This window comes from Colossoma macropomum, unplaced genomic scaffold (assembly GCF_904425465.1).
Source record: "Colossoma macropomum unplaced genomic scaffold, Colossoma_macropomum, whole genome shotgun sequence".
Taxonomy (NCBI): Eukaryota; Metazoa; Chordata; class Actinopteri; order Characiformes; family Serrasalmidae; genus Colossoma; species Colossoma macropomum.
In genome coordinates this window covers 20,753,429-20,766,618 of record NW_023494806.1, presented here as the reverse complement: position 1 = coordinate 20,766,618, position 13,190 = coordinate 20,753,429, and the positions used below count along the sequence as shown (strand labels likewise).

General features: G+C 35.1%; 2 protein-coding genes across 5 annotated transcripts in view; one reads left to right on the top strand and one right to left on the bottom strand.

Moving 5' to 3' along the window:
- Window positions 1-2,357: 2,357 nt before the first annotated feature.
- Window positions 2,358-13,190, bottom strand: part of LOC118827800 — a 12,106-nt gene continuing 1,273 nt past the window's right edge. The window contains exons 1-5 of one of the 4 annotated variants that reach the window (XM_036599275.1): window positions 10,319-10,353; window positions 9,669-10,037; window positions 3,938-3,964; window positions 3,491-3,647; window positions 2,358-2,467 (exon numbers count right to left, since the gene is read on the bottom strand). In XM_036599275.1, coding sequence (XP_036455168.1) covers window positions 3,499-3,647; window positions 3,938-3,964; window positions 9,669-10,037; window positions 10,319-10,349 — 576 coding nt within the window. In that variant the 5' untranslated portion in view covers window positions 10,350-10,353 and the 3' untranslated portion in view covers window positions 2,358-2,467; window positions 3,491-3,498. Of the gene's footprint in view, window positions 2,468-3,490; window positions 3,648-3,937; window positions 3,965-4,102; window positions 4,445-4,902; window positions 4,953-8,312; window positions 8,485-9,075; window positions 9,209-9,498; window positions 9,526-9,668; window positions 10,038-10,318; window positions 10,354-13,190 lie in introns of those variants that run through there. The other 3 variants (XM_036599276.1, XM_036599273.1, XM_036599274.1) reach the window with 3 other exon arrangements.
- Window positions 12,274-13,190, top strand: part of LOC118827787 (H-2 class I histocompatibility antigen, Q9 alpha chain-like) — a 7,738-nt gene continuing 6,821 nt past the window's right edge. The window contains exon 1 of the mRNA XM_036599259.1: window positions 12,274-12,399. Coding sequence (XP_036455152.1) covers window positions 12,339-12,399 — 61 coding nt within the window. The 5' untranslated portion in view covers window positions 12,274-12,338. The remainder of the gene's footprint in view (window positions 12,400-13,190) is intronic.

The window sequence follows — 13,190 nt, the reverse complement described above, 5'->3', positions numbered from 1 at the left end:
GGTATAGTACATATGCTTCAGCCCACATGCCGTTTCACCTGGTTAACCAGTGTGTTCAGCAGAGCTTTATTGCTTTCTCTAGGTAAATACTGTAGCTTTTGTATTGTGAATCTTGCCTAGACTTTACATTTTGTAACTTAAAGAAAAAAAAAAACAAAAAAAAAACCTTGTTTATGCTATATGGGCATGTTTTCTTGCAAGTAAAATTCCAGTTAAATGTGGCTGTTACAGCTGGACCAGTGTTGGTCTACAATACACTTGCAATTGCCATAACTGACCTGTACGTGCCTTAGCTGGGCCATATTTGGCCCACAGTCTATCTGCTCAAATGAAAGACATTATTTAGGAATGATTTCTGAGGTGGGACTTAAAAGTAGTCAAAGAGGCTGATCTAATTTCCTTTTGTGTCCAGCACTCTGACAGCAAATGTATGATCACCTTTCATTTTCATCATGGATCTGGGGATGGTAAGCGTTGTGAGACAAGAGGATCTAAGAGGCCAAACCTTAGTGTGTGGTTGTAAAAGTTCAGAGGGTCAGTTAAAACTTTGCTGTGCCAAAGGTAAGCCTTATGTTAACCATGTCCAGAAATGCTGTCGACTTCTCTGGGCTCAGAGGAATCTGGAATGAACCATCACACAATGGAAATGTGTACTGTGGTCAGATGAATCATTATTCCGAATGTTTTTTGGAAGTAATGGATGCCATGTGACCCGGACAAAGGATGAAAAGGACAATCTAGACTGTTAGCAGGAACAAGTCCAAAAGCCGAATCTGTCGTGGTGTGGTTGTTGTGTCAGCGCCCTCGGCAAAAGTAACTTACACTTCTGTGATGCACCATTAATGCTGAAAAGTACATAGACGTTCTGGAGCAGCATGTGCTGCCTTCAAGATGACATCTTTTCCAGGGACGTCCATGCATATTTCAACAAGACACTGCAAAACCACGTTCTGCACACGTTATAAACGCATGGCTGCGGAAAAAGAGGGTGCGAGTGCTGGACTGGCCTGCCTGCAGTCCTGACCTGCCCCAAACAGAGAATGTGTGGCACATTTTAGAAAGCAGAATGCGACAAAAACCCCAAACTTTTGCACACCTGAAACGCTTCATCAGTTGATGTTTTTAGTCTTTTAAGTGTTTTTAAGTGTTAAGTGTATACAGGAATGGAAACATTATGGAGTGGTAAATGCTTTACTGTCTCAACAGTATAGAATCAAATTTGAAAAAAGTTTATTTTGAAAAAAATCTAAAATTCATGAGGTGCAACATCAAATAATATATTGTTTTCACTGTAGTACAGGTCAAAATAATTAACAAATCACTGTTTTGAGTTTAATTTTAACATACCGTTCCAACTATTTCATAAGCATGCACAGACACATTATTGTATTATTATTAAAATGTTTAATATTTATATTTCTCTAAATGCTAAAAAACAAAATGTTACAATAAAAATAATTGTTTTTTGAAAAGTTAGAACAAGTGTTTTGTCCAAATATGACCAGAATACATAAGTGACACCTAATTACCCTTGGCAGGAAACAATAATAAAAGATAGAATAAAAAATCACAGTAAAATTACAGTGGCTGCTAGTTACATTACTTTCACAGTTATTTACTGAACCATGTCAACAGTAAATAACATTAAAATAAACTGTACACTGTGTCTGTACAGCCACCTGAACCACAAGTTCACTGTGACGTAGCTGCACTCAACTGTTTACTTACAGTAATAAACTGTAATCAAAATATGGTCAGGTCCTGTATTTTTACAGAACAGCTGCAACTAGCCTGTAATTTACTGTAAATGTATGTATGGAAAAATTCACCTTTTTCTACACCTTTAAATGTTGATTAATCTTAGATTTAATGTAAATATAGAAAAAGATAATATCAAAACAATTTACATATTTATTTACATTCTTGTTTTGCACTGTACATGCATATAAAAATGTTAATATCTCATTAATATATACTTTATAGTTTAACTCAGGTCATGTAGTACCAATAAACAATCATATTTTTTGTCAATATGTCAGTTTTCCAGCATTTAAAAAATCCAAAATAAAGCAAAATGTTGTAAAAAAAACATTTTTACTGGTTGTAAAGTTGTCCTGCGATGGACTGGCGACCTGTCCAGGGTGTATCCTGCCTTCCGCCCAATGACAGCTGGGATAGGCTCCAGCACCCCACCACGACCCAGAAGGATAAGTGGTTTAGATGATGAATGGATGAATGGTTGTAAAGTTATAAGCATATTTATAACAATGTATGAATGCAGGCTTCATAAAATGTGTGTATAAAAAAGCGTTTAAAACAATACATTAAATGTCCTAAAATAAACAATGTAAGTTAAATGGTTTCTTCATCTTTTGTTTATAGCGAGCATTTAGCATAGTTTATTGCAACTCTTGTACCTTTATTTATATTTTTACTCCATGGTCTTCTTGCACTTTAGAATCAGCTTCTGTGGTAAAACATAAAGAGAAAATAAATAGGCCATTAAATAAACTAAAAACATATTTAAGGTGCTTCTCTTCTCTTTTTTGTAATTCCATTTAAACATTCTCCATATCCAATACCTCAATACAGAGTCTGTACATCATATATAAATAACATGCAATATTATTATTAAAAAATAAAGAAGAAAAGGACCCATTATTATACAAACCCAATTCCACGTTGGGACAGTGTGTAAAATGCTAATAAAAATGAGTCTTTTACTTCTTTGGCCCAGAGAACACAACATCCATTAATCTCATAAACAGTCTGAAAACTTGACTCGTCAGATCACAGCACACGTTTCCACTGAGCATCAGTCCATTTCAGATGAGCTTGTGCCCAGAGAAGTCGGCAGTGTTTCTGGACTTCCACTGTGCATAGTACTTTTCTTGTCTTGTCTTGCATTTGTGATGCAGCGATGATCAGTGTTTATTGCCAGACGTTGTATTTTTCAAGTTGGTGGCCTTGTTTTTTTTTCAGAATCTCTGAATATTATGCATCGTAGAGAGTTAATTACCTAAAATCCTTACAAACGCTTCTCGTTCTTAAACTGTTGGATTTTTGCTGATGTGTTTTTGGTAAAGTGGCGAGTCCCATCCTCGCTATAAAAGACTCTGCGGTTCCTGCAAGCTTCCTTTTATACCAAAGCATAAATGTATCACTTTTAAAATGTTTTCTGAACATTTCACAATTTTAGCCTTAAATGTCTCCTGTCCCAACTTCTTTGGATTGTGTTGTGGGCATCAATTTCAGAATGAATGTATTTTTATAAAAATTAATGACAAGATGATAAGATGATAAGGTAATGGCTAAGATAAATCATTACCATCTTATGTTTGTACTGTTTATATGTAAATACAGCTCAAAGTGGATTTACAAACCGTACTTTCTGATTTACATTTCACATACAGTCCCAATGTTTTTGGAATCAAGTTTTTATGAAGCAGCCATCAAAATAATAACAATACTATAAATAACAATATTTCACCTTCTGTGTTATTTTCTGGCCATATGAAAGATTAGAAGAACGATGAGTAGAATCACAGTCGCAAAACTGAAGATCACAGTCAAGATGAAGAAGATATCGAAAGGACGGCCTTCTGCTTCTTCTGGTTCTTCTATTTCTGCTTCTTCTGCTTCATCATCTATATAGAAAACACATTTCTGGATCTTTAAAACCTCAAATGTGCAGTTAAAACTACACACAATCACACGAGCTCTTCTCTATGAACACCACTTTCTCATGAACCTTCATGCGAGTTCCAGCATTAGAAAGGGTTCACATGCTTTGTTCTGTGGTTTCTGAAAGGTGTTGTCAGAATAAGAACTGAACGTACTGTAAGTACTTCAGCATAGTAAGGAGAGCTGTAAGTGTTCAGCAGTGATAAACAACAAACAACAAGACAGAATAAACACAGAATCAAACATGACCAACCTTTTGATCTCGGTGTTTCCTTTCGCTCTACAAACAGTGAAAAACAATGAATACATTTACATGATTGAATTCAATGTTCCTTAGTTCTGCTTTATAGAGATCTTTTTAACTGGACATGTAGTGTAAATGTTATTTACAAGATCTAAGGTAACCAGTCTGAATTACCTTTAACTTGTAGAAGTGTTGCACTGCTGAAGGTCATGTGGCCATGCATCCTCTGAAAGCAGCAGTAATAGAGTCCTGAATCAGCGGAATCCACTTCATTTACTATGAGAGAAACAGTCGTGGAGTTGTTCACAAATATCATCATTCTATGTGTTCTTTTGGGTTGCCTTCTGTAATATTGTGAAATAAGGAACTCTGGAACAGAAATATTTATCTGTCTGAACCACTGTATAGAGGACAGTAGATATGTGAGGTTGTTATGGCACCAAAGAGTCACGTTATCTCCAGGTTCTGCCTCCAACATTAAGGTGGTCTGAGAGCCCCCAGACACTGAGAGTAGACCTGCAACACACAACACACACAAACACAGTTAAACACTGTTTCAGCTGACAAATCTGTTAAATATTCCACTGAATAAGATGAATAGAGCCTTTACAGCTCTGAGGAGTTTTTAGGCCTCGCTAACTACACAACTGTACAACAACACAGCTGTACAGCTACACAGCTATCCAACAACACAGATATACAACTACACAACTACACAGCTATACTACTACACAGCTGTACAACTACACAGCTATACAACTGCACAGCTATACAACTACACAGCTATACAACTGCACAGCTACACAACTGCACAGCTATACAACTACACAGCTGTACAACTACACAGCTATACAAGTGCACAGCTACACAACTTCACAGCTACACAACTACACAGCTATACAACTCAACCAGCTTATTGTGCAGCTATTTTTTCATCAGTTTAACAGGGACCTGAATGAAATACTAACACTCACCCACAACACAGAGCAGCAGAGCCAGAACCATCTCTGTACTGTTACCAGGAGAAACTGACTTCAAAAACTATTCCAGGCTGTGGTAGAGTTTAGTGGGTGTGGCTTAAACAAGAGCCAAACTATTGTAGATCTGTTAGAAAAGTCAGTATCAGTATCTTCTGCACCACCTTGTGAAAGAAAAATACATTGAGGTGCTCTTTTCAAAAGTGTATTAAATATGAAAAATAAATATATTTCTCAACATAAAAGAGCAAAGAATTTTTACTTTTTGTCATCTACAGTGCATGATATCATTAAAAGATTCAGAGAATCTGGAGAAATCTCTGGACTCAGAAACACTTCTGAAAACCACTGTCTGTGAAAAAAGATTGTAGCTGCATCCACAAATGTATGCAGCTGGAAGTGGAAAAGTGTCCTGTGGTCCGACAAATCAACATTTAAAACTCTTTTTGGAGATCATGGACACTGTGTCCTCCGGACTAAAGACCGCTCAGCTTGTTATCAGAGCACAGTTCAAAAGCCCGTTTTCATGATGGTATAGGGGGGCATTAGTGCACATGGCATGGGTGACGTAGACATCTGTGAAGGCACCATTAATGCTGAATGATATATACAAGTTTTGGCAACATATGCTGCCATTCAGACGACGTCTTTTTCAGGGAAGGCCCTGCTTTTTTCAGACAGTATCGAACCAAATTCTTCATGTATTATAACAGCATTGCTCCGTATTCAAAGAGTCTGGGTGCTAAACTGACCTGCCTGCAGTTCAGACCCGTCACCACTGAAAACATTTGCTGTATTATGAAATTACAAGAAAGGAGACCCTGAACTGTTGAGCAGCTGAAATCCTGTATCAAACAAGAACAGGAAAACATTTCAATTTCAAAACTACAGGAGTGTCTCTTCAGTTCCCAAACACTTACAGAGTGTTGGTAAAAGAAGAGGTGATGAGACACAGTGGTAAACAGACCCCTGTCCCAACTTTTTTGCAATGTGTTGTTGGCATCAAATTCAAAATGCACATATATTTTTCAAAAAACAATCATATTTCTCAGTTTCAACATTTGATATGTTGTCTTTGTAGTATTTTCCTTTAAAAACATGATTTACATGATCTGCAGATCATTGCATCCTATTTTTATTTACATTCTGCACAGTGTCCCAGTTTTTTTGGACATGGGGCTATATATGGTTCTATAAAGCACCAAAAAGGCTTCTGCTATTTTTACAAACCTGACATCGTAACAACCGTGACGCATCCACACTCCAAAAGCCAGGATCTGTCATGGTGTGGTTGTTGTGTCAGCGCCCTCAGCAAAGGCAACTTACACTTCTGTGATGCACCATCAATGCTGAAAAGTACACAGACGTTCTGGAGCAACATGTGCTGCCTTCAAGACGACGTCTTTTCCAGGGACGTCCATGCATATTTCAACAAGACACTGCAAAACCACATTCTGCACACGTTATAAAGGCATGGCTGCGGAAAAAGAGGGAGCGGGTGCTGGACTGGCCTGCCTGCAGTCCTAACCTGCCCCAAACAGAGAATGAATGGTGCATTTTAAAAAGCAAAATGCGACAAAAAAGACCCTGAACTTTTGCACAGCTAAAACGCTTCGTCAGTTGATGTTTTCAGTCTTTTCAGTGTTTTTTAAGTGTTACGTGTATAAAGGAATGGAAACATAATGAAGTAGTAAATGCTATACTGTTGAAATATGTTATATGCAATGTTAAAGGACATTGTTTTTTAAAGTAATACTCTTTTTATAATCTTATATAATCTTATACTATAATCATATTATAATCTTATTATGAGGTATATAAATAAACAAAGCCCACTTGTGTTCCTATACACTCACTCATTTTTAAATCCATCCATGGATTAATAACAAATATGTAAACTGAGATCTATAAATTAAAACGTTATTAAAACATAAAATATAAAACATGCCATAACTTTCGCACAGGCCACATTCAATGTTTCTTTTTTTCCAATATGTGAAATTCAGCAAATGAGCAGTAATTGTGGATTAAAATGTGCAGAACTGTGTTCTCTGTACAGAATGTTATTCTCACTTAGAAAATCTACAAAAATGTGGAATTTGACAGGGGCGCCCAAAACGTTTGAACACAACTGCATGTCAACATTAAAATACAAAAACAAATAATGTTGTTGTACTATATTCAGTATAGAGAGTCGATTACAAGTGCACTTTTTCTTTCCTTTGTAAAGCTTCCATTATAACAATTTCAGCAAAAGTATTGATAAATATGATGATAATTGAGAAGAAAAAGTAAAGACTGTTAATAACTCTTATGAAATGAGTGAACAGCAGTCGCAGCACAGCAAAGAAGTGCTGAGAATGAGGGCAGGAAGATGCCCTGCGCAGAGCGCTTCCTGCATGGCACACCCTGGTTTCTTATTACCTTTACTTTGTGGTGAAGCTGCAACTTTTGCAAAAGTTTTTCCCCCAGAACTGTTTCCATCATAAAGTCACATCAGACACCAGCTTTAAACAAACAGACATAGTTTTCAAAACTTTGATTCACTTCAATAATGTGGAGAATTCCACAGATTCCAAATCACTAAAACCACCAAGTGCATCAAGTATGTTAAACTTGTTTATGAATCAAATATAAACTATTATTATTAAAATGTTTTTTATTTAATTTCTCTAAAATTCTAATAAAATTATAAACTGTTAATAAACTGTTACAATAAACAGATTTTTTAAAGTAAGAACACCTGTTTTGTCTGAATATGATCAGAATACATAAGTGACACCTAATCAATAATTAAACATACACAGTAAAAAAAAATCACAGTAAAATTACAGTCAATTTCTGGCTGCTAGTTACATTACTTTCACAGTAATTTACTGAACCATGTCAACAGTAAATAACAATAAAATGAACTGTACACTGTGTCTGTACAGCCACCTGAGTGCCACTGTGACGTAGCTGCACTCAACTGTTCACTTACAGTAATAAACTATAATCAAAATACGGTCAGGTCCTGTATTTTTACAGAACAGCTGCAACTAGCCTGCAATTTACTGTAAATTCGTGTATGGAAAAATTGACTTTTTTCCACACCTTCAAATATGTTCATTAATTAATATTAGCTTTAATGTAAACAGAGTAAAAAGATCATATCAAACAATTTACATATTTATTTACATTCATGTTTTGCACTGTACATGCATAGAATATCTCACTAATACATGCTTTGTAGTTTAATTCAGGTCATGAAGTACCAATAAACAATCACATTGTCAACATGTCAGTTTTCCAGCATTAAAAATAAAATCCAAAATAAAGCAGCGAATAAAAAATGTTGTAAAAAAAAAAACATTGTAACTAAGTTCTAAAGTTACAAGCATATTTATAACAATGTATGAATACAGGCTTCATAAAATGTGTGTATAAGAAAGCATATAAAACAATAAACATTGTAAGTTAAATGGTTTCTTCATCTGTTGTTTATAGCGAGCATTTAGCATAGTTTAATGCAACTCTTATATCTTTGCTATTAAATTTGTATTTTTACTCTATGGTCTTCTTGCACTTTAGAATCAGCTTCTGTAGTAAAACATGAAGAGAAAATAAATAAGCCATTAAATAAACTAAAAGCATATTTAAGGTGCTTCTCTTCTCTTTTTTGTAATTCCATTTAAACATTCTCCATATCCAATACCTCAATACAGAGTCTGTACATCATGTATAAATAACATGCAATATTATTATTAAAAAATAAAGAAGAAAAGGACCCATTATTATACAAACCCAATTCCACGTTGGGACAGTGTGTAAAATGCTAATAAAAATGAGTCTTTTACTTCTTAGGCCCAGAGAACACAACATCCATTATTTTATGAACTTTTCACAATTTTTCTAGCTTTAAATCCCTCCTGTCCCAACTTTTTTGGATTGTGTTGTGGGCATCAGTTTCAGACTGAATGTATGTTTTATAAAAATTAATACGGTGATAAGGTGATGAGGTAATTGGCCAGATAAAACATTAAATATCTTGTCTTTGTACTGTTTATATTTAAGTACAGATGAAAGTGGATTTACAAAAACCTCTTTCTGATTTACATTTCACATACAGTCCCAACATTTTTGGAATTGAGTTTGTATGAATTAGCCATCAAAATAATAACAATACTTTACCTTCTATGTTATTATTTTCTGCCTATTAATAAGATTAGTACAGCAATGAGTACCACAGTCGCAACACCAAAGATCACAGTCAAGATGAAGAAGATATTGAAAGAGTGGCCTTCTGTTTCTTCTGCTTCATCATCTAGATAGAAAACACATTTCTGGATTTTTAAAACCTCAAATGTGCAGTTAAAACTACACACAATCACACAAGCTCTTCTCTATGAACACCACTTTCTCATGAACCTTCATGCGAGTTCCAGCATTAGAAAGGGTTCACATGCTTTGTTCTGTGGTTGTTGGAAGGTGTTCTCAGAATAAGAACTGAACGTACTGTAAGTACTTCAGCATAGTAAGCAGAGCTGTAAGTGTTCAGCAGTGATAAACAACAAACAACAAGACAGAATAAACACAGAATCAAACATGACCAACCTTTTGATCTCAGTGTTTCCTTTCGCTCTACAAACAGTGAAAAAACAATGAATACATTTACATGATTGAATTCAATGTTCCTTAGTTCTGCTTTATAGAGATCAGTCTTTTTAACTGAACATGTAGTGTAAATGTTATTTACAAGATCTAAGGTAACCAGTCTGAATTACCTTTAACTTGTAGAAGTGTTGCACTGCTGAAGGTGATGTGGCCATGCATCCTCTGAATGCCGCAGAAATAGAGTCCTGAATCAGCGGAATCCACTTCATTTATCATCAGATAAACAATCATGGATTTGTTCACAAACGCCGTCATTCTCACCAGACCTTTCGATACAACATCCTCGGAATATGTTTCAATCTGTGCTGGGTAATATATGAGAATAAGGAATTCTGGCGCAGAAGTATTTATCTGCCTGAACCAGTGTATAGGGGATGATGTATATGTGAGGTTGCAGGGGCACTGAAGAGTGACATCATCTCCAGGTTCTGCCTCCAAGATTAAGGTGGTCTGAGAGCCCCCAGACACTGAGAGTAGACCTGCAACACACAACACACACAAACACAGTTAAACACTGTTTCAGCTGACGAATCTGTTAAATATTCCACTGAATAAGATGAATAACTCATAGAGCCTTTACAGCTCTGAGGAGTTTTCAGGCCTTGTCAACTACACAACTGTACAACTACACAGCTATACAACTGCACAGTTATACAACTACACAGCTGTACAACTACACAGCTATACAACTCAGCCAGATGACTGTGTAATTACTTCTTCATCTGTTTAACAGGGAGTTAAATGAAATACTAACACTCACCCACAACACAGAGCAGCAGAGCCACAACCATCTCTGTACTGTTACCAGGAGGAAACTAACTTCAAAAAACATTCTGCTATAGTTTATAGGTGGGTGTGGCTTAAACAAGAGCCAAACTAATGTAGATCTGTTAGAAAAGTCAGTATCAGTATCTTCTGCACCCCCTTGTTAAAGAAAAATGCATTTGAGTGCTCTTTTCAAAAGTGTATTAAATATGAAAATACATACTTTATGCTTTAGTACATATTCAGTGTGTTACTTATGGCAATGTAAGTGTATTTAAATTGTCATTAAATATATTGTGGTTAAATATATATTAAATGCATTTCGTTGTGCTTTTGAGCTCTTGAGTGAACACATTTTAAGTGTATACTGTTGGATGAGCTGATATTTAATTGCTAGTTTGAATTATATTGCATTTAAAATGTACTAAAGCAAATTTTAAAAGCAGTTGCTTCTAGTTCTAAATAATACACTTAAGTTCAACATGGTTTTGTTTAAACATTCTGTCAAATTCACCATTTTATTGTAAAATTAATTAATCTTAAGATTAAGTTTTCTGTAATAACACTGCAAATTACTGTGATGTTTATGTTGTATAAGCGCACATCATCATAAAAAGGTGAAAATATGTAAAAATAAAAAAGAAACATTGTTTTTATTCTGCCAATTTGTTTTTCAATTGATTTTGTTTAAAGCTTTGAACATTGACATGTTGAAAAAACAACTATTGTTTATTAATATTGCCAGATGTAGGTTTTTGGTCAAGTTTGTGCAGATTAAACACAAGCTTAAACTGTAAATTGTGTATTTGCATTAAAGAATGCATACTATTGTGCATATAGACTGTGAATATGTTCATTGACATTGTATTGATATTAGTTATCTTTTACTTTCCTTATTTAAAAAAATATTTTCATAGGTGTGAAAGAAAATGTAAAGATTTAGAATAAATAAATGGCTACTAAATTGCATTACATTTACAGTTGTTGAAAATATGCCATATTTTAATTATAGCTCCGTCACAGCAATGTTGTGACGCAGGTGGCTGTGCAGTCACTGTACACAACTGTTATTTTACTCTTATTTACTGTTAATATGATTCAGTAAATTACTGTGAAAGTAACTAGTAGTCAGTGATTTACAGTATCTTTACAGTACATTCTTTACAGCGTGGTTGTCCTAAATTTGTACCGCTGTAAGTTGATTCTTTGGTTTGATTCTGTTGCTAATGTCTTGGTTAGCAATTGGCCCCTGGGTACCACAGGGCACCTTCAGGGGTCTTTTTTCAGAGGTTTTGGTGGTGCACAGAGAACAGACAGCATATTTGGCAGGCGGATATAATGTTTTAGCACATCAGTGTATTTAGAAATTGTTGCATTTTGGTTTACAATTTATGACAGAATATTTTTAATGTAATCTAGTTATTATACTGGCAAAGTGTAAGTAAACATTCTCCCTTTGAGTGACTCTATACCTTCATTAAGTTCATTTTATAAAAACAAATGATTGATCATTCCATTTTATCACTACCAAAACAATCATAACACTAAACTTGTTTCAGTAGTGACTGTTTCGGTAGTGACATGTAATAAGAAGGAATTGAAAACTTGGAACTTCTGTGAAAACCAAAAGCATCAGCTTAGTAACTGCTGATCCCACACATTTAGCTTCTTTTCCCTGGCTACAAAAGTCACAAGGTTGTGCTGGGTGGGTTGCCATGTTGAGGAGAATATACACCTTACTGAGGAAAAATGGGAAAAAGCATGAAAAGTGAAAAGTGTTTTAAAAACCTGTACATTTATATCAAAGTCTTACAGCAAATCTCCCACTTTTCTGTATATATGAATATGTATTTTTGGAGAATATATATAATACAGTCAGTACATTTATAGTACAGTCCATACATCACAGGGGGGATTATCTGGCAACCCATTTCCTCACAGAAGAAGTGAAAGTAAGATATGGATTTTTTCTAAAGTCATTCTGTATATGTAATATTTCTGTATAGAAATGGGTAATGGATTACATACATGGTGTGAAGAAATGGCTCCTTTTACTGCTGTTCAGCGTCGAAGCAGGTAAGTTTAGTGAACTTACTGATCTGTATGCTGGTACAGGAATATAAACTAACTCACAAGTTTGGATAAAAAATCTGTAAAAATGCTATTTTTGTGGCATTCTCACTGTTATGAGGAAACAGTGGAAGCCATTATTTTTAATATTAGGCAGGAAATTAAAATACATTGGACTTTGACTCCGCTGCACTGACCTTTCAAACCAGTAGCCAATAATGGGGGGCTATTGTCCAGAATTCTGTTGCTATAGAATTTCAAAGAACAAGTTCATGTTTTCTGGAATGGATAATCAGTTAAAAACATGTGTTTTCATTCGTTTCGGCGCCAGGCCTGGCTGGAGCAGTTCAGGACTTGTCGCTGTACATGGCTGGTTTATAGTGGAAATCATCATATAAGCATAACCGCTTAACTGGTTTTGGTGGTGACCAGCATACTAACTTCCATTGCTGCTGACCAGCATAGCAGCATACAAAACACAACATATGTTGGTTTCCCATACAGAAATCAGATATATGGCAATATATGGGTTTCAAACATACACTGTTAGAAATAAAGGTTCTGTGCAGGTGCATTTTTCATTCATCATGGTTTAAACAATGTAAAAGTTCCCTCAAAGGTTCAACAGTGGTTTTAAGGTCCAGCTGTGAACCTTAAATAAGTTTTTTCCAGGTGAAAAGTATGTATTTATACCTTATGTAATGTAATATTATAATATAATAATGTAATATTTAAAAGCAAACAGATAACATAGTAATAATTACAACCCCATTTCCAAAAAAGTTGGGACATGGACA